The sequence below is a fragment of the Cheilinus undulatus genome, linkage group 11 (assembly GCF_018320785.1).
Source record: "Cheilinus undulatus linkage group 11, ASM1832078v1, whole genome shotgun sequence".
Taxonomy (NCBI): Eukaryota; Metazoa; Chordata; class Actinopteri; order Labriformes; family Labridae; genus Cheilinus; species Cheilinus undulatus.
In genome coordinates, this window is record NC_054875.1 from 37,832,747 (window position 1) to 37,854,139 (window position 21,393).

General features: G+C 37.9%; 1 protein-coding gene across 3 annotated transcripts in view; it reads right to left on the reverse strand.

The window, feature by feature from the left end:
* The window catches only part of LOC121517254 (segment polarity protein dishevelled homolog DVL-1-like), a 65,273-nt gene extending 46,118 nt beyond the window's left edge, over positions 1 to 19,155 (reverse strand). For all 3 annotated transcript variants that reach the window (XM_041798893.1, XM_041798892.1, XM_041798894.1), the window contains exon 1: positions 18,734 to 19,155. In XM_041798893.1, coding sequence (XP_041654827.1) covers positions 18,734 to 18,903 — 170 coding nt within the window. In that variant the 5' untranslated portion in view covers positions 18,904 to 19,155. The remainder of the gene's footprint in view (positions 1 to 18,733) is intronic.
* Between the last annotated feature and the right edge of the window lie 2,238 nt (positions 19,156 to 21,393).

Sequence of the window (21,393 nt, forward strand, 5' to 3'; positions counted from 1 at the left end):
AACAGGACTTAAATCAGTCTCCCAGCTGCTTTTTTAATCCATGTGTGACACTGTTGCATATGACAAGGATGTGGCTGTTTTCTTAGGGTTTCCTATATTCAGAGAGGAAACTTAATCAGGGGGGTGCTTAAGTGGAAATATCAATATGCCACCAAGAATGGGCTCAAGAAAAGGGCTCTAAACTACCTTAATTGTTAAAAAAAACAGTTAATTTTTCAGGCTCATACTGCATGAGTGAGGCACAGCATTCTTATGCCTATTCTACTACGGACTCACAAGATGGACAATGCTATGGTATAGATTTTGCAACACCATCATAACTGGTTTAAATAGTTGAGCTGTGTTTTAGTGTCCACTAGAGGTAGAAAAACTATGCTGCTCCTAGCACTACAAAGTGATGTGTGTTAAGGCCGGCTCAGACTATGCGATTCGTTGGGTCGTTCACAACGACACCATGCAACAAAAATCTTGTCCCGTCTTGGACGACAGCCTGGCCACAGGCTTGAATGTATCAAGAGGAGGACAATATGGACTGGCTCTCCTCCAGATAGAACTTAAGGTATGCATGTGATAACATAAATAAAATAAAATAAGATTTACACATTAGTTCTCTGAAGGAAGAAAAGGGATTCTTGTAAATGATGATGCAAATATAAGGAGCAAATGCTCTCCTGTTGGTAGGAGTCAGGATTCACATGGGTGATTTCAGGTCAGGGTGTCAAAATAGATGATGAAGCAAGAAAAATTCTGTATCCAGTCATTAGCATGTTTTGTTCCGACACCAAAGAGCAGTCAGATAACAAGCCAAATGTCACCTGTTTGAGTATGTGATGAATGTAGAGCAAAGTAATAAGGTCAATAAGGTGTGTTCTCTCAATTTAATGTCTGTAATAACAGCAACATGAAGCGAGTATCTGCTTTGCACAAAGTGGGTGCAAACTATCTTGAGCCTAGTGTTGAAGTGGATCATATTACAAAGGCATAAACAACTTTTTAAAGATGTGTTGTCCATAAGGATTCAAGGTTGCCAGCGTCACTGCTAAAGCACAGTTAAATCAATGATAAACATGGTACTGCTGACAAACCTTTCACAATAAAAGTCTGTAATGTTGTTTTTCCCGAGTGCTTTTATTGTGAATTCCCCCATCAAGAAACTGGCAATTTCAGTAGAAGCTTGACAAACCTCAATAAGAGAAGAATGAAACTTACAACTACAGGTCAGTTATAAAGAAGTGAACACACACAGACTTATAGAAACATTTTTCTGTGATCTTGTGCTCTGGCATGACTTTAATATGCCATCACAGGTTTATTTTAAGGGGTTATAACCCCTGAATATTAATCTAAATGCTTCTTTTTCAATTTTGTATTACCGTGATATAATACAGTTACCATGAAGGACAAAAACACTACAACAATAAAGTAAAGACATCTGTAGTGAGGTCATTCCTGGTGATTGGAAACAAACATTACTTTTCATCTTCTCACTAAGTGATCTCTTGAGCTCTTGGCAATGGGACCCTTAACCTTTAAGTGTGTAAGCATTCCCACATAAGTGCTTATCTTTGCTATTATTGCTATTAGAGACCGATAGTGATATTAGGGTTTTTTTTCAGTCATTACTGCTTTGTAATTCTTTGGCTCAGTCCCAATACCCTCTTTCTCCTACCACTTAGCCCTACTCCTGCATTTTGCACGCTCATGTCTGGGAGTAGTCTCCCTACACTTGCTGGAATGTCTGGGTCGGGTGCAGTGCTAGGAGTACGTTGTACTCATGAGTTAGAGTTTCCAGGGTGCCAGTTTAGTTCAGTTGGTAGAGCAGAAGCCCATATGCAGAGGCGACAGTCCTTAAAGCACTGGTTGCATGGTCGAATCCCAATCCTGGCACTGTTTGGGGAATGTCTCCCCCCACGCTCTCTCTCCTCATTTCTCTCCAGCTATCTCGTCAAATTAAAGGCAAAAAGCCCAAAATTCATCTTGAGGGGGAAAAAAATTTGGATTTCCAGGCACACACTTCAAACCGAGTGCCATGGGAAATCTACCAGAATGTTGTTAAGACTCAATGGCAAGATGGATGCTCAAGTATCAACAGCAGGGTTCCTACACATTTTCAAAAATTAAATTTAATACTTTTTAAAGACTTTTTAATACCGCCTTTTGCAAAGCAAACAATCGATAATGAAAGCCTGATAAAATTTCTCAGTTCTGATTTAATGAACTGTTTATGAAACAACAATATGGAAAAGATATCTTTTGGTCATAAACACCTAAATGTAATGATTTCTGGCACATTTAATGTCTCTATCAAGGTTAAAATACTTTTGGATTTTTCATTAATTTTACCTTTGAGCAAAAATGCTTTATTCTAGCTTAGTTTTTATTGTTTTTAGTTTTAGTTTTTTTGGCAATATGGGATACCTGTCAGGGGCGGGCGAGACCCAGAAGGGCCTTGCTTTTCATTTTAATTTCTAAATTTTGATGTTTGTGTAAAACTCAAGACCAAAAATGACCATTGTGCCAAGTCTTCTTCAATTAAATCCAGTGATTTTACTCACTCCAGGCTTGGGTGTGAGTGTCAGTCAGTCCGTGGCTCTCAAAGATTAAAAATTAAAGATTTTGTATCTAACTTTAGAAAATAAAAAATATATTTCAACTTCTCACAGGCAAAAGCCACAATTTTTTATGGACTTCGGATTTCTAAAGACTTTTCAAGGTCGTGCAGGAACTGTGCAAAAGACGTGTAATGTATTTTTTTCAAGATTTATTTTGGGCATTTTTGTGCCTTTACTTGATAGAGAAGGACAGTGGATAGAGTTGGAAACAAGGATGAGAACAGGGGAGAGACATGCGGTACAGGGCCCCAGGCCAGATTCGAACCCTAGCCGTCTGCATACATGGGGCGCGCCTCAAACCACAAGGCCACCTGCACCCCCTGTAATGTATTAGTTTTATTGTAAGAATTGAAATTTCAACAACCACTTAAAATTTGAGCTAACATTTCAAAACTTTATGGTTCTTCAATTTTGATTAAGCAAAAAATGTCTGTTTACACAAGTGTCTCAGTTTCAATGTGCTGAAATTGTCATTAGTACCCTTTCCCTTTATAATATCACTGGAACATGTCTTATAAACCGCATATTACTGATCTCTCTGAGAAAAGACTCCAAACTGCCAACAATCACTCTAGTTTGACCAAACAGGACTTTGTCCAACAGGCTTGTTTTTCCCAAAAGAACAAACTCTTCTTGGAGTCAGCTGTTAGGTATGTCAGCTTCCCGGCATTAAACTGATATGACACAAACGATACACGTCAGCTACAGACATGAGTGCATGCCACATTAGTTGCAGATGGACCGATGTCTGTCGACAGGGCCAAATACTGATGTTACATCAGATACAACAGTGCAGCTCTAATGGCTGGATCGCCTGTATGACTCCCACTGGCACAAGAAATAAGCTACACTAACACAGTTATGGATAAACTACTAATACTTGTTTTACTTTTAATGTAACTGTTTCTGATTATTACCATCATTGTTTATGTATTCATATTGATGTGCATTAGTCTCTAAATCCTTTTCAAAAGTCTATCTTTTGTCAGTTGCTCTCTCTGTCACTTGTGAAGCCTTTTAAGCCACATTTTTAATTGGTCTAAAAGCTGCTACTTGATTGAAGAAGGTTTAAAGTGATTTTTTTTGCCTAGTTTCCTTTAGTAGAAGTTTCCAAAGCACCAGTGTATAGTGGATCAAGACAAAGAATCCCACTTGAGCACCTGAAGTGCCTCCTCAACATGAAAAAAGCCAGTTATACATCTAGAGGCTGGACCTTTCTGTGCCTGTAGTGAGAAAATTAAAGATGTGATACTCTATTAAAATGCATGGAGGTGCATTTTGATTTGAAGTGCTGTCAAAATGCACAGTAGGAGTCATGGCCAGACAAGACATGAACATTATGTAAGCAATGATATTCAGTACAAAATGAAGTTTAGTTTAAAACTATGATTGTGAACTACTCTGCTTTTGAATGTAACTGTTTTTAATTGTTTTGTTGATATTCTTTCTATCACTTTTTGATGCATTTTATTGGTTGTACTCTCGACATCATTGAAAATGAGGGAACACCCTCAATGATTTCTTCGAGATTAAATAAAGGTTGAATGAATGAATGAATGAATGATTACAGGTGAAAATATTTCAAATTGAACATTGATGGCTTTTTATTTGGTAACTTTCAATGTGATGAGACAGGTTTAAAACTTAAAGAACCTGTGAAGTAAATCCAAAGTTTTTGTCTTAACACTCTAGATATGTTGGAATATGGTTGCTGTAAACATGTGAAAACACTGAGATCTAAATGTAAATACCTAAAACCTAAATACTGATTCATTTTAACTTTACAGGGTCTTCAAAATCTTGCATGGTCAAACATGAGAGCTGTTAGCTACCTGCTCAGTCCATTTCTGTAGTAGCTCCTTCCCTTTTCAATCTGACCATGGTATATTTTACAGTTTACGTCGTATACACACTTCATTTCTAACATCCTTTTGAATGTATGTTTCATGTTTGCTATTGCTGCCATGGCTGTGTATTGTGCTTCCTCCTTTGGTCAGCTTCCTTCCTGCTTTTCTATATAACAATCCAGTTCACGCCTGCTCAGCTGTCCTTGACCCTAAAATTTTTTGTCATAATTTAAGTTGACGAAATGAATGCTGGGAAATATTGCACTTTGTCAAATATTAAAAACCATGAATTACTGACAATAAACAAAGACTATAAGTCAAAATGAGGAGGTTCTAGCTTTCTGTTAGTGACAGACTGGTTTTACTACACAGTCAGCAGCACTGTGGAAATGATTTTGCATCACATCCTAAAACAGCTGCTACATTTCACTTTATCATGATGTGACTTTACCGGAACAACCTGGTTGCTATCATCCCCTTCAATATAGCAACTGATATCAAATTGGCTATATGAGCCAAAATTGCAATACATTTTTTTCTTAATTGTTTATCCCTAGTTGAACTTATCTAATATTGTTATAATATATAATGATTTCTGGCTTATGTTTGTTGAGCAACACATAAATTGAGGAACCTACATAATTGCATATTAAATCCCACTCTCAATATTGTGGGAAAAAATGCAAGTAGATTATTTTCACCAATCATTCAGCCCTAGTTATACTTATTAAATATGAGAATTGCATAAAAATTATAACTCCCTTCGATACCTAAATTCCTATCAAATTTGCAATAAAAGCCAAAATCATCACAATTAGATATTTTTCAAAATTGTTCAGCTCTCGTTTTACCTAATATTGTGTTGTTACAATATAGAATGATTTATTGCTTGTGTTTTTTGGGAAAAAAAATATTAGGAACTTAACAAATAACTGCATATGAAATCGCAATTAGATTATTTTCCCATATTGCTCAGCCCTATACTTGAGTATATTTATAGGCCAGTACTTTTACTTCTACTCAGGTAATGTTAACCAAAGTAACTTTACTTTTACTTCAGTACATTAGCAGAGTCTGAATGCTACTTACAACAACAGTAAGAATTTTTCGACCTGGAGACAGCTGAAGAAGCCACATTTTTGTTCAATTTGATGCGAATATCCCTGTTAATGCTCTCCACATAAGCTCCTCTTGCTCTTTCACATAGTCTCATCTTTGTCATGGAACATTTCTGGCTATATTTGTCAACGATGAAATGGCCGCTGCTTTTATGTTAATTGACTCTTAATAGTCCTGCTGCGTAAAAAAGAGATGATTCTGTGTGAGCTGAGCTGCAACAACAGGGTGTCAAGGTGCAGTGGCGTGTATTAATAGAGAGATCAAGTGTGTGAACTCCCCTCAGTGTGTTCGTCTTCAGCTGTAAATTCCCAACAAAAATACCTCCCAGTTAACTTTTGACCTGCTGGGACACAGTTCAGCAGAAAGCAGTCACCACACCTGCTCAGCTCGTGTCACCGAGATCAGGCCTGCGGCTAGCTAACGGCTACATAAGGGGCCTGTAAACACCTTTCACATACATGGGGTCAAGACGCCCTGATGCATTAGCAGTTTCCATTATGACTCTCTCTGTATTGTTTGTTTGTTTCTCCAAGCATTTCTGAGACTTTGTGCAGATCTCCCATTAGCTTCTTGGCTTTGAACACACAACATGAAAAACAGCAGGGAAGCCTAAGAAGACTTTAAGCAGGGGGGTATCTGACAGCCACTTTATAGCTTTTTTTCCCTCCCCTCTCACTTCTTGTTTGCCAGAACTTTTCTGCTACTGAAATGATTAGCCAGGCTGGTTGTGTTTTTGTGTGCGGTTGCTGCTGTGGGAGCTGTAATACTGGGAGTGGTGGACGGAGATAACGTAGCCTTGATGGCCACGGAGCACGCTGCTGCTGCTGCTGTGGCCTGCTCCTCCACCTCCTTCTCCTCAGGGAGGAAAAGGGAGGGAAGGAGGCGAGGGGTTGACTCAGCCGGCTGCTTGTTAGGTAGGAAGTGCTTGTATCCTCTCGCTCGGGCGGCATGAGCAGCTGTAAGGTGAATTATGAGGATGTGGGAGTGGTCCTTACAAATCAAACACGAGCAGGGCTTCGTCTTGGTAATGTTCAGCAGGAGTGAGGTTGCTGTTTTTGCCAATTTCACGCTGTTTTCACGGCTTTTAAAGGAACTCCAATGTAAAATAAATCCTTTAAACATATTTCAGTCAGAAACCAGATCATGATTCCTATCATAATAGATGACGTCTACATCATGCGCCAAAACACCCGTGGTTTGCATTCTTTTCAGCTTCCATCTGATATCAGGAGCAGTGTAAGTTCAAACCAGATCACACACTCATAAGCCCTGTTTAGAGGAGCATGTGTCTGGTGTGGGCCGCTGTCGCAGATCTGACTTCTTAGAGCAGACAGCTTAAATAGGTCTTAACAGATTTCACAGGATAATGACACAAGATTTACCCCGGTGATCGCTGAATATTCCACTGCTGGGGATATTTGTGTAGCTGGGGGAAGATTAGACATGTTTGTTTCTGCTTTCAGACATAGAGGAGAGCTGGCTAGTTACGGCCTAAACCAGAAACCAGGAGGCAGGGTCAGCCGGACAGTCCAGACTGCACCCAGAGGACTGGTGGGCTGATGCTTTTGATTCTAAAAACAGGAAAGCAAAATATTTATAAGCAAATGATGGACTTCAACATGACACCTAAGCTAAATTTGACTTGAAACACCTGAAAATGGTTAAAAATAGCATGCACCCTGTTGATTTCATATTTTTAGCAGTAACTGAAAGATTTTCACAACATTTTCAGTAACAGTGTTGATTCAGTCCTCAGTAGCTCTGACTAGTGTGATGAAATTATCAGATCACTGATGCCAAATGTAGTTGTTTAAACTTCAAAAAGCAGAGCTCAAAGCTGAGTTTTCTGCCAATTTGACTCCCCTCATCACTGCTGGAGCTTCTGACATGAATGAGGGATAACATGAACGAAAGTTATTGACCAAAGAAGAAGATGATTATGTCAGACAAGGCTGAAAAGAGGTTTTGAGCACTAAAAACGGAGGCCAAATTACTATCAATGGATTAACTAATCTAAGGACTATGAAATCTGATTCAATATTAGTTTGATTGATATCAAACTATTTAATGCCCAAATTTCACACAGTTACAAAAAAAGTAGCTCTGGCATCTATTAACGAAAAGATCTCTGTATTAATGTGGAATTTTTCAGCTGTCAGCACACAATTCTCTCTGGATTTTAGTGTCTCCCACTGTGTCCTAATGCCTCTCTCACAGCAGACAGCATGCTCCCCCACCCATCCAGTAACTCTCCTTTCATGCATGCACTTTCTTGTATCAGAAGAGGAGGGAGGAAAGCATGGAGCAAGTGGACAAAATTATACAAACAGCAAAGGCAAGTTAGCGAGTGTTAATGGAAGTTTGAGATCGATACGAATGGTTTGGTTCCAAAGAAAAACAGCACTGGATCTGTTATCTGCCAGGATTTCAAAATCTCATAAAGACAGTTAAACCCAAGTAACGTGGCCCAGCAGCTAACAAATGTGACCCACTTCTCCACAACTATGGATCTGTGGTACCAAACCTGTAAGCCTTATCTCAGCCTAACAGTACATTACACTGACAACTTGGAGTTCAAAAGTTTGTTCCTCCAAATGCCTGCCAAATCTGCCCTGCAAAGATCCTGAAGAGTGGAAAACAGTCCTCGAGTTTTAACACAATGGATCTTATAAGTCATTGGGATACATCTATGAAAATCAACATAGATTTAAATTGTTTCACTGTTAAAGAATTTATCAAAAGACCTTTGTGTAAACTACATAATAACTGCTTTATCATGGGTTTAGTCAATATTTGCAAATCTAATTTTGGCAGCCTTAGAGCAGACAAAGCCTTGCACCCCCCCAGATCTTCGGCACCCCCCCCCCCCAGGTTGGGAACCAATGATTTAAAAGATATAGAAGGGTTTACTTTCATCATCATACTGGTGTCATTTTATGCATCTACAGGAATTAAACATTTATCACTGAATCACTGTATCATGATGTCATCGGTATCATGAGCTTATTGGGGCTGTCAACATTTTCAATACTTTGATATTTTTTATACCGCATGGTTTTAAACAACACATTCTCTCATTTTAATAAACTATTCATAACTTTCAGTCACATGACTGCACAGAGGTCTGGTGGTTTAAAAAAAAAGAGGTCATAACACAGGCAGCTACCACTGAGCATCACATGGTGCAAAAGAAATCTTATTTTGTTCTCCATCTTTTCCAAATGCTGCATGTTTACATCACCTGACAACAGAGGAACTGAGATATTAATTTAAAATATTAGTTTTGTCAAGCTGGACCCTTATGCCAGGGGTTCTTAACCTTTCTGACCTCGGGGCCCAACCTTTCCAGTACAGAGGGACCCAGGGCCCATTCAAATTTTAACACTGAATTGGTAATCATACTCTTGATTTGATTTGTATTCAGTAACTACTTCTAAAGTACCTACAGGTGATCAGACAGAAGAGGAAAAGAGACATGAGCGCTGCTGCGCTCCTGTTAATGTATGAGTATTTAAGACAATAACAGAGAACCGTGCCTGTCTCTACAGCCTTATGCCTCATATCAGTGAATATGTGAAATTATACCTCATTATTGGATTTAAAAACAAAGATATTCATTCTTTGCCACATAAACACACAGCATCTATGATCCACTGTTAATAATAACAAGTTTCCACTTTTTTCTGGTCATTTCGACTTTAATCTCAAAATTGTGTTTCAACTTTATTCTCAAAATTTCAGCTTTATTCTCATCATTTTAATGAAACTATTCGGACACTATTTTAACTGATAAAACTGCTGAAATCTAAACCAGAGCTTCACTTCTATGATGTTTACGTACCGGTATATAGAGGAGAATCCTTGTCATTACACAGCCACCAGGATAAAGTCTACAAAATTATGGGCAGTTTCATCAAGTAGAAATGAGTGCTAATAATCTCACATTAGCTAATTCACATTACCTAACAATTATATTAGGATCACTGTCAGCTGTCAGTCAGTGTTCTGGCGCCATAATGTTAGTTAAAGGCAGTCATGTTTTGGTCAAGTTAGCTCAATATTTGATGTCAGGATTAGAAGTCAGTTTGGCTCTACTGTCCATTGTAACCTATGGTGACAGCAGAGCATCAAACAGCATTAATCCACTGTTTACTCCTCTCTGAGGTTTCTTTCTTTAAAGAGGCTCTGTAGAAAAATAACAGACTTGTCTCTTCATCAATCAGCGAATCCAGTTGCCCAACTATTTTCTTTCATTAAAAGGAATAAATAAAAATATGGCTACAACATGAAGCTGGCAAACAAGACCATCAGTTTCTCCATAGTAGCAGCAGTAGCAGCAGTAGGAAGCTTTTCTTGCCTGCCAGGGTGAGCATGTAACATCACATGAAAGCTATGAATTAAGGGCTCTGCAATATGGCATAAAAATGAAATCTCTGATTTTTTTCGTGCCAAACTAGATTTACTATTTGGCTTGATTTTCTTTCCTGCTGAATATTGCAACATGTACACAAGAAGTAGAGAGAAAGATGGACACAAACAACTAGTTTATTGATCATGGAAGGCGATCTTAGGAGGATTAAGAAAATAGAAATGCTTAAATGGTTGACAGGTAAACCTTGGCGGTCGATATAGTCGAGATATAGTCTGAGGGAAACACTGTGTAGTCCTTTGCTCTTCAATGCACTCCTGCTCTAAATTATGTGTGTATATATGCAAGAGTTGAAGAGGGAGAGAAAAAGGTATTTCCAGCTAATTTGCTTGAACTCTAACGGGCCAAGCCTGAGGTGAGCAGTGGAGGAGGTTCAAGAGAAAATCTAGATTTTCCACAATTATGTTTGAAAAATAAAATCAGCTTTGTTGCCCAGCCAGACCTATGAGCTAGAATATAGAACAGCACCAAAGCTTTAAAAAGTACATCTGTTCTGAAAAACATGAAGACTGGAGAGGAAAGAATCCATCGAAATTGCAAACATCTTGACATTGTCCAAAAGCACACAGTCAAATAGGCTGGGAATATTAACACTCACCAGCCACTTTATTAGGTACACCTTGCTAGTACCAGGTTGGACCCCCTTTTGCCTTCAGAATTGCCTTAATTCTTCTTGGAATAGTTTCAACATGGTGTTGGAAACATTCCTCCCAGATTTTGGTCCATATTGACGTGATACACACAGTTACTGCAGATTTGTCGGCTATACATCCATGATGCGAATCTCCCGTTCCACCACATCCTAAAGGTGCTCTATTGGATCAAGATCTGGTGACTGTGGAGGCCACTGGAGTACAGTCAGCTCATTGTCATGGTCAAGAAACGAGTTTGTGACAATTTGAGTTTGTTACATGGTGCATTATCCTAACCTGACATGCCAGATGGATGTGTGAAACACATCCATCTGGCAAAGCTTCAATAGGAAACGTTTGAGAAAAGGCAGAGGCTTTGAAAAAACTCGGAGTGTGATTGGGTGAACGTTCTGTCCGTCACATCTCTACGGGCCAATCAGAGCAACAAAACACGTGACGTAGCCGCTATCGAGCTGCGGGTGCACAGCTACTGAGGAATAACGCGAAACATGGCGACTATACACATGTAAGTACTCAACTTTTGTAGTTTTTGAAAAGAAAACAACTCACTGCTGTTCTTTGTTCTTCTTTTAACAAAGAAATGTTGTCAAGTTCTGATAAAACTGGTGCTTTAGCAGCATCCACGATAATCTCTTCCTCCAGAACAGCTCTTGCTACTGCTTGTTTACGTCATAACTCTGCTGCGCCTTAAAGTACTGCCCCTCGCCGCTGATTGGTCCTGCCACTTTCTAACCGGGCCCAAACGGTTCAGACTGGAGCTTTGCAAGATGGATTCACCAGTGAGAAACAAGGAAACTGGTGTATCTATCTGCTTTGCAAGGTTAGCATTATCCTGCTGGAAGAAGCCATCAGAAAATGGGTCCACTGTGGTCATAAAAGGATGGACATTGTCAGCAACAATACTCAGGTAGGATGTGGCATTTAACGATACTCAGTTGGTACTAAGGAGCCCAAAGTGTGGCATGAAAACATCTCCTACAGCATTACACCAGCAGCAGCCTTAACCGCTGATACAAGGCAGGATGGAGCCATGCTTTCAAGTTGTTTACTCCAAATTCTGACCCTACCATCTGAATGTCACAGCTGAAATTAAGACTCATCAGACCAGGAAACGTTCTCCAATCTTCTATTGTTCAAATTTGGTAAACCAGAGTGAACTGTAGCCTCAATTTCCTGTTCTTAGCTGACAGGAGTGGCATCCAGTGTGGTCTTTTGCTGCTGTAGCCCATCTGCTTCAAGGTTTGATGTGTTGTGTGTTCAGAGATGGTATTCTGCATGCCTTAGTTGTTATTTGAGTAACTCTCATCTTTTTCTGACCATTTTCTGTAAACCCTAGAGATGTTGTGTGTGAAAATCCCAGTAGATCAGCAGTTACTGAAATACTCAGACCAGCACATTCAAAGTCATATTAATCCCCTCTCTGCCACTTTCTGATGCTCAGTTTGAACTTCAAGTCATCCTGACAGCGTCTACATGCCTAAAAACAATGACTTGCTGCCATGTGATTGGCTGATTAGCTATGTGTGTAATTGAGCAGGTGTACCTAATAAAGTGGCCGGTGATGTTGGTACTATATTTGTGCAATTCAGGCAGTGTGCAGGAGTATTTTTGTATGTTTTGATAGTTTAACACTGGAAAATACCTGATACTGCATACCTCTATTTTTGTTGCCATGGTATAAAAACAGGGATCAAAACTGTTAGATTTTTTACTAGTGTCACATCAAAGTTTATAATTCTGATGTCATGACAATCCTATAACAAACTGTATCGCATTACATTGTGTTGTATTGTATCGTATCCCATTGGAACGTATGGTGTGGTATGGTATGGTATCATATAATTTCATTTCATAAGTGACCCTAGAGCTAGATTTGGATATCAAATTAGCCATCACAAGACTTTTGAGATGGTTTAAATGATTATCTCTCATTTTTATAAACAGGCTTGAAATCACTCTTTGAAAAGTGTAATGAAGACTCCTGCCACTAGTAGCCATTGTAGCTTCAGTTAATTGCTGTTGCCTTCATGCAGAGCTGTCCTCCGGCACTTCTCTGGATGTAGACATGTGAAACATAGTGTTCAGCGTGTTGTACAAACAGAGCGGAATGGCAGAGTTTTAAACTAGAAAATGAAAACAAGTTTGTATGTAGGCTGTTAAGGGTTAGATTCATGTATAGCTACTGAACTGCAGTGATGAGTAGCCACATTAAGCATGAAATTTATCTGCAAAGAGGAACAAAGACTGGCAGAGCTAGCTGCTAACTTTAGCTACACTCTACTCAGCATACAAGCCTTATGTCATATACCCACTGCTACAATGACCCTGTGATGACCTAACCATTTTCTGAGCCTTTACTGCTCTTTAGACTAGTCAGCTAAATGCAATTAAAATGAGCGTGTAGCCAAATAGGGAAATAGTTGCCTGAGAACCTTAGGCCCTACAATTTCCACTCTTTATTAGCATGAAAAGTTGGGGGGAATAAGGTACTCATAATGTGACAATATGACCAGTACTTGATGGCATTATCCTTTTTATAAACCCAAAGGTGTTTAACCTTTATTTTCTTTCCAAAATCTTTACTAAAGTAAAAACCGAGGCGGGGAAGGGGAGAATTTGTGCAAAAATCCGCAGTTTTTTTCTCCTATAGGGGCTTAGCATCACTTCCTCAGCAGGAGAAAGATCCCCCCACCCCCCTTCTCTTTCTTTCTAAGGCACAAACAAGACTGTTTCTTTCAGACCTGCAGCTTGGCTGCTTCCTCAGCTCCACAGAGCCTCTGTGACTTGCATTATAGTGAAGTCTCAAACCCACTCACCACCAGTGGCAACGACAAAGCGCCGTATCATCACCTTGAAGTCTCCGAAAAAGCCAAGTGGGTTGTCTCAAAACAACCCCGTCTCAATTAGCATCCTGTCTTATGAATATGGATGAATGAATGAATATTACAGAGAAGGGAAAACAACTGAGGTATGAAATGTGTACCAAACCCCCTGATCATTTGAATTGTGGTGCTCTGCTGTGTGACAGAAATGCCTCAGCCCATGGTTACATTTAGCCCATATTATTCTGAGAACGTTAGCGTAAGCGGGGTCGTTTTGAGGGTGAAGCGTTTATCATATTGGTGTGGCCGTTGCTGAAAGAGCTGATACTACGAGCACAAATGTAGTTCGGCAATCCCTTAAGAAAATGGCTGGTTTTTCCGGCACACCAGGGGGTCTACTACAGAGGACCTTGCACTGACTGCTCATTTACATTTCAAACACTGTCTATAACTGCAAGGGATTTGATGTTTTCCCTCTCTGCTCAGCAGTCTTATTCCTCCCCAGCTAATTCTCCAGCAGCCATACTGTCTGTGTGGATGCAGCAGAGCCAGCATGGCTACCACAAAGCGCTGCTATCCTCTTTGCCTTTGACTGGGTTTGCTTCCATACTGTGCCAGTACCATACGGCGCTCACAGAGCCCAAATATTCAACCTTAACTCAAAGGCTGGCATTGTTGATGGAGATGCCTTTATCATCTCTCTATAATAGCTTTATATTCTTTCTACAATGTCCAAATTCACATTATAATAATTCAAAACACTTTGTTGATGTGCACGCAGAAGCAGGTTGGCCTACTGTAGCTGTGTTTTCAGCCACGTCTCCATGTGGAGAAGGCAAACACGCTTTGTTTGTTTCCATAATCTGCTTGTCGATCACCTGAGGCCCTGAAGCAGCCCGGCCTGCACTGCAACAGAGGCAGGAAGCTGGAGCTGGGGACAAAGCAGTGCACCGAGCCTTGCAAGCCCCAGGAAGAGCCAGTTTCCCCCACAAGGTCAGGCTGCAGTGGAAATACATGACGTTCTGCTCTAAAGACATGGCCTGCCTCTGCATTTCCTCCAATCGCGCTTGAGGTTACAGCGCGAGATATTAATGTGTATGTTTGTGTGTGTGTGTGGGGCCTGTGTATGACTGTTCAGACTGGAATGAGAAACAGGCACTGACAGAAATATGTCATCTTCAGCAGAGGACGGATACGGGGAGATCTCACTGACCAAGAGAGCTGGAGAGCTTTGATGAAACTCCTGAAAATCAGGATGGGAAAAAAGACGAGAGAAAGAGGCAGGAAATATTTCTATTATTCATAAAGTCCAGCTTCCGGCAAAGAAGAGGTAGTTCAGTAGACTTTCCGAGGTAGAATTCACCATTAAAAAGACACAGAACAGACAAATTACAGCCTTATTTGACATTTAAATAAAAAATGAAGAATGATCCAGCCTCTGCTGCCTTTGTTAGCACTCCATCGACTGAATTCTAAGACACATTTGACACGTTAGAAAAGGTTTGTTTTGCTAGAACCTACTCTATATTCTTTCTATATTCCACTCTGATATGCTCTGTTTAGGTTTATAGAATTAATTATTTTCACTGTTTTGATGATCCATTTTAAAACTGGTCAACAGTATAGTTGTAATATACCAGATCACTGAAACAACACTAGAACAAATGTAATGATCTAGATACTACGGCAATAATAAAACAAGACCTCAGCATGCAGTATTAAGTAACTTCTGGTTTTACATTACCAAAAAAAAAAAAACACTTAAAACATTGGAAATATTTCAGTACCAGAACACATGCCAACATAATTGTGCGATTTAAACAGGGAGAAGGTGTTTGACTACAATTTCTGATGGATTCATTCCCCTGCAGCACACCTGCTTTATGAAACAGATGTGCTTTTTAAAAGCTTAGGTACATTTTGATGCCATAAACCAACAAATAAACAAGGATTTTACCATTTTCAAATATGTGGTGATGTGATGCATATAAATAGTTGACATCCTGAGTCCACATGGTGCTTTAAATTATGTGCTCATATTTTTCTCCCTTGTCTATGGAAGCCACTTTTTGCTTCCTTGTTTGAAAATAAAAAAGTAGTGCTGTCAATAGACTAAAAAAGTGATCTAATTGACTACAGACTTTGCAATTGATCCCAATTAGTCATTTACATACTAATAATATGGGGAGGATTATATTTACAGGTAAATTTAATAAAACTCATCATGGCATGATCTGATAAGGACATTCTGAATGACACTGGAACTTTTTCTAAGCCTTTAAAACAGCAACGTAGATGAAGACAGGCACAGGAGGAGAGAGGAAGGACAGACGCTCTGCTTATTCATCGATCTCAGATTGTGATGTTCTTTGGGATGTACGAAATACTAAAAATTAAGAGCAAAAGTCACTTTTAGCGTGTGTTTACAAAGTGGATGGATATGTGATGATGTCAGAGTTCAATTTATCTGACTACCTTTTAATCGCATAGTCCTTCTTATTAAATAAGTGCTGTAAATTAGTGCTGGTAAATTCATCAAGTTGATTTTGGGTTTGTGTGAATGCTGTTTAATCAAATGCTGCAAGTAATTAATTCAGTGTAACTCAAATACAGTAAGGAGGCTCTCTGTGGTAAAATGCTCTAATTAACTACCTTAAATGATCTTATCTCCCTTCTGTAAATCTGCCCACATACTTGAACCCTTTGCACACATTGCAACCATACTATCAATGCACATAGACTTTTAATACTAGAAATAATACCTAGAAAAGTTTGTGCACATTTAAATTTCATACTTTTTCTCAGTATATTTATTTTTCTATGTAATTCCTGTACACTAAGAGCAAAGCTAACAGGAGTCTTAATTCCTTGTTCCGTGAGAATACTCGACCAATGAAGCTGATTCTGATGAAACGAGATGATCATGATTAAATTCCTGTGCCAAATGCTGTTACACTTGTTTTGTCCATAGATTTGATCATAAACTGTAAATGTTTCAGTTTTTTTGGGTATGTTTTGACCATGAAAGTTTTTTTGTTGTCATAAATTCATTTTTATTGTAGATCACTATTTTACACATGTACGTTTTTTCACCCATTTGAAATAACTTATTGCCTCCTGTTTCAAGCAATGCATAATCATGTTTAGTGATCTAACATCAGTCAAATTAATTGTGATTAGGATTTTTACTATAATCAAAAGCCCAACTGTAAATCATGTATGCCTCTTGCCTAGGAAACACAGTGCTTTATGAAAACTAATGCTGTCAGTTGATTGAAAAAATAATCTAATTAATTCTAGGCTTTGTGATTAAATAATTAATTGCACTTAATCACACATGTTGATAACTTGAGAAAGACTGCATTATTGGTTATTTGTCATATTTAACCAGAAAAACATACAAAAATGAAGAAAATAGAATTTTTTGTATTTTATTCTAAAAATATGCCACTAAAATGACTGCATGATATATAATCATAATATCTCTGCTGCAAAAAAACTTCTAAACTGGTATTTAGTCACAAATTTCAGGTTAAAGAAATATTGCACCTTCTGCGATTTGAAAATTGCAGCAGGCTAGATTGCGATTTAATCTTCTTTGCAATCAATTGCCCAGCCCTAGCTTCAATCAACTTCAGGTACAGTGGGGGTCCCTGGTCTCTGATACTTTTATTTTAGGGGTGGAAATGTTTTAGAACAACTGGATTAGACTATGGCTGAATGATAAAAGCAAATATAGAATTTAGACTCATTCTGCCAATTCAGTGTGATTATTGATGAGAATGATCCTTTTTTATGTCACTCAAATTTTTAATAAGAAAACTTATAAAAAAAAAGAAAAACTGGATTTTTTGCAAACCTGAGACAGATTAAACTTCAATGCTTGCATGAGGATTTTCTGCAATAAAGTGTATCAAACTGGTATTTTGACACATTTCAGGTTAAAGAAAAATTACACCTACTGTGAGTTGAAAATTGCCAAAAGAACAAATTGCGACTGAACCTAAAATTGAATTAACCACCCAGCCCTCGTACACGAGGGCAGACTGTCCACTTACACGTCAATCTAGGACGGTGCTAATCTGTGGGATGTGGATTTTATCCATAAAATTAAAAAAATTTGAGAGCACAGATAATTTTTACACAAAGTTTAAAAGCTACTTCAGCCAGTTGTGTGATAACATCAGAGTGTGATTAATCAGCTTGGTTTTTATCCCATTTTTCACCCCTGTGAATAATTAATCAGAATTAATCCAAAATGTTCACAGTACTAATGAAAACCATTCTTTTGGTGCCGTGATCAATACAATAGACTAATGAGGGAGTATGGTTTAATTTAGAATGTGACTAAAAGTGCAAGAGTGTGAGCGCTATTTTTTATTATGAGCTGTCTAAATAGCCAGACGACTATAAAAAACAACAAAAAAAGACAATTAGCCCTTTAAGCGCATTCTTAAACCCCCATTTATTCCTCTGAAAAACAAAAAAGCCTTTATAATCTGTTTTTTTTAAATGTTATAAAACAGCATATTACTCAATATTTGTTGGGAAACCATGGTTATGAGAATGGGAAGATGTATTCTTCTCTGAGGGAATTAAATGTCATATCTGCTGATATGATCTCATATCTTATAATCACAAACACTGCTTTCTTGGTGTTGCAAAAATTCCCCTGGGATTCACCTGCAGTTCATTGTGTAAAGATGCCTTACTGCACTGGTGAATTGATGGAAATGGAATTATATTTTTCAGCACTGTTATGTCTGCAAATGCTCATCTCTTAGAGCCCCTCTGAGGACAATCACATGCAGGAAGAAACAAAAACAAAACAGTATGAAACCTGAGAACTTGAACATGTGGACGCTTTGTCAACAGGACCCTCACATCGCTGCTAAACCTGGTTAAAACCCAGACTGGCATTCATTTGGGTTAATATATTGTCTGTAATAAGGGGAGTAGGGGTCTGGTGGTGTGTAATCCATGCAGGGCTGCGTCATTAGGGCTCTGGACGGATCTGGTATCACTTCAAACACTCGTGTCTCCTCCACTGCGCACAGCGTAGCCTGCAATAATGAGCAGGTGCCAGGAGGAGCGTGGAAACAGACATGGCACTGTAGTTTACACACATGTAACAATGATACAGCCATTATCGTTTATCACGGCGTGTAATCAGCCCTTTATACACAGCAAGTGAGCCACACAAACAAGCTAATAATAATAGTGATAATTAGCACGGACGGTGGCTACTTACCCAAAATCCTGGTCCATGGATTTGAAGAAGAATTTGTAGCTGTTGACCGGCCGATTGTTGAGGACATTTTTAAAATCCGCTAAGGTGACTTTCTCCGGAGAAACAGACAGTTTGACCAGATACGGGGTCTCCTCCTCGTCTATGTGATATATGATTTTAGTCTCCGCCATGAGAGAGTGAGGAGAGGACAATCATTGACACGGGAAAGGAACAAGGGTTGGCAGCGCAATAAACAGGCCTGCTATGTCACCAGCTACCCGTGGAATAACATAACAGCGTTCATTAACACACAAACATGCTGAAGCGCACTCCACGGTGGGAAACACGGCTCCGTGAGTAGGACAAACAGCGCGAAAATCCCCACATAATCGCGTTGTGAGAGTCTGTATTCCTCCTCCGGTGTGAGTCGGTACGGTGGCTCTCTCGGCACTAAAACAGGAAGGGACAGTCCACATCCTTGCTTGCGATATGGAGTTGAGAATATTGGTATTTTTTTTAAAAGGTGATTGGTTAGACAGTGCTGTCATCTAGTGGTGTGTCAGGGCTGTGCGCTGGCTAATATGACCGTCTTATACAACACTGTACAACATAACCTGCTGTAGAGACCTAACAGGGAACAAAGGGGGGCTTGACTGGATCTGCGCGAGCCTGAATCCAATCTTAAAAACATGTTTATTCAGACTGACTTGTATGAAGTATTTTATAATTTATGGTTATAAAAGCACCATCTTTATTTTATTCTACTTCTAATTTCACTTTTTAGGTTCGTGTTTTTGTTATTTGATACACCTCCTGTAATGAATAATCCATCTTCGGTTTTAATATGCATTAAATCACTCTAAATTTATAATTTATTTATAAATATTATATGTTTTTTATCGTTTAATTATATATTATTAACTTTTGATCTCTTTTGTTTTCTTCCATACATTCATGTTATTTTCACTTGTCTCTTCTTTTAATTTTGCACATTTGGTGATTTGGTGAAATCTGTTTTTGTTTGAATGATTTATAGATTGATATGGCTCATTTTCATAAAATTTCAATGATATAAATCATTATTTCATTAATATTTTTCTATTTATTTCGTTATTATTATTATTATTATTATTATTTCATCGTTTTCATAGTTTTGTTGTTACGTTAAATTATCATATAAGTATGATGATGACAACTATTATCATTGTTTTTTTGTATTCATAGTTATTGTTACTTTTATTTTTGTTAATTTTTTTTTATCATTGATGTTATTTTTACTAATGTCATTTAATTGTTGTTGCTGTCATCATTGTTATTTTTCTTATATACACCAGTATAATAATAATAATAAAAATAATAATGATAATAATTATCATTATTATTAGTAGTAGTAGTAGAAGTAGTAGTAGTAGTAGTATCATTATATATATATATATATATATATATATATATATATTTTTTTTTTTTTTTTTTTTACTGTTGTTTTTGTTGTGACATGTAACTTTATGATAGGAAATATAATTTACTCCAGGATAATGATTCATTCTAAGTATTTATGTAGTTTTTTAACTAATATATATTGATTTATTTTTCATTTTATTGTTATTTTTCTCGATAATAATTATAATAATCCCCATGATAATAATAACAATAATAATAGTAACAATAATAATAATAATAATAATAATTGTATTGTCCGTATTATTGAAAGTTTCAATAGCAGTGGAAGTAGTATATAATTGATATCCTAAATTGTTTCATCTATTTTTTATAGTTATTGTTATACATTTTATTGCATGTGTTAATATTATTTATTGATGCTTTGTTTGTTTGTTACAATGTTCATGTTGGTAGTCATAACAGAAGTCTTAAGTCACTTTTAATGCAATTGATTTTTGTTCAAATGAAAATAAACAACAAATATTGGACAGAAATCTATACCAGAATATCTTGGGGGAAAAGGAATGCATGGCAGCTTCTTTCTTTTTAACTGCCAGTGTCTCATTACAAGTGGTGACCAAAAGAAATAAAGTCTTGGAAAAATGAAAATCAGATGTTGAGTAAACAATATGTTCAATAAAATAGAACATAAAAGCATAGATTGACCAGTAACTGTACGGGCTGATTGGCCTTCCTCCCCAGGAAACATTACTAAAGATGCAATGACAGAAATATTAATCAGACATTTATGACATGATTGTTTCTGATTCATGTGACTGATCGCCTCCAGGATAAAATAGGTGCAAACTGTGCAGCTGCTTGCAAACTTAAGACAATGCCTCTTTCATTAGACTCAGAAAAAAAGATATGCTTGCTTTTTTATATCTTATTTGGTTTAGAGTGACTGATAGTCACTGTGTGATGTTAGGTCTGATACAGGAATAAAATACAGCCACAAAGACTCTCTGCTGTTTATATGAACTAAGGACTACAGATGTTGTACCTTTTTTAACAAGAGGGTACCATCTGGGCTTTACTCTGTCCATTCAAAAGGTTGAAGGTGTTACCTTTAATGTTTGTCCCCTTTATTGCTCAAGGCTTCAGTGGACACTGGTACATAACCAAGTCACATCATAGTTTCTGATCAATCCATTCACTAAATATTTATGGATCATTCTGTGTAAAGCACTGGGAACTGCTTCCCTGCTCTACTTTAGGAAAAATGACTTTGAGACTGTTGC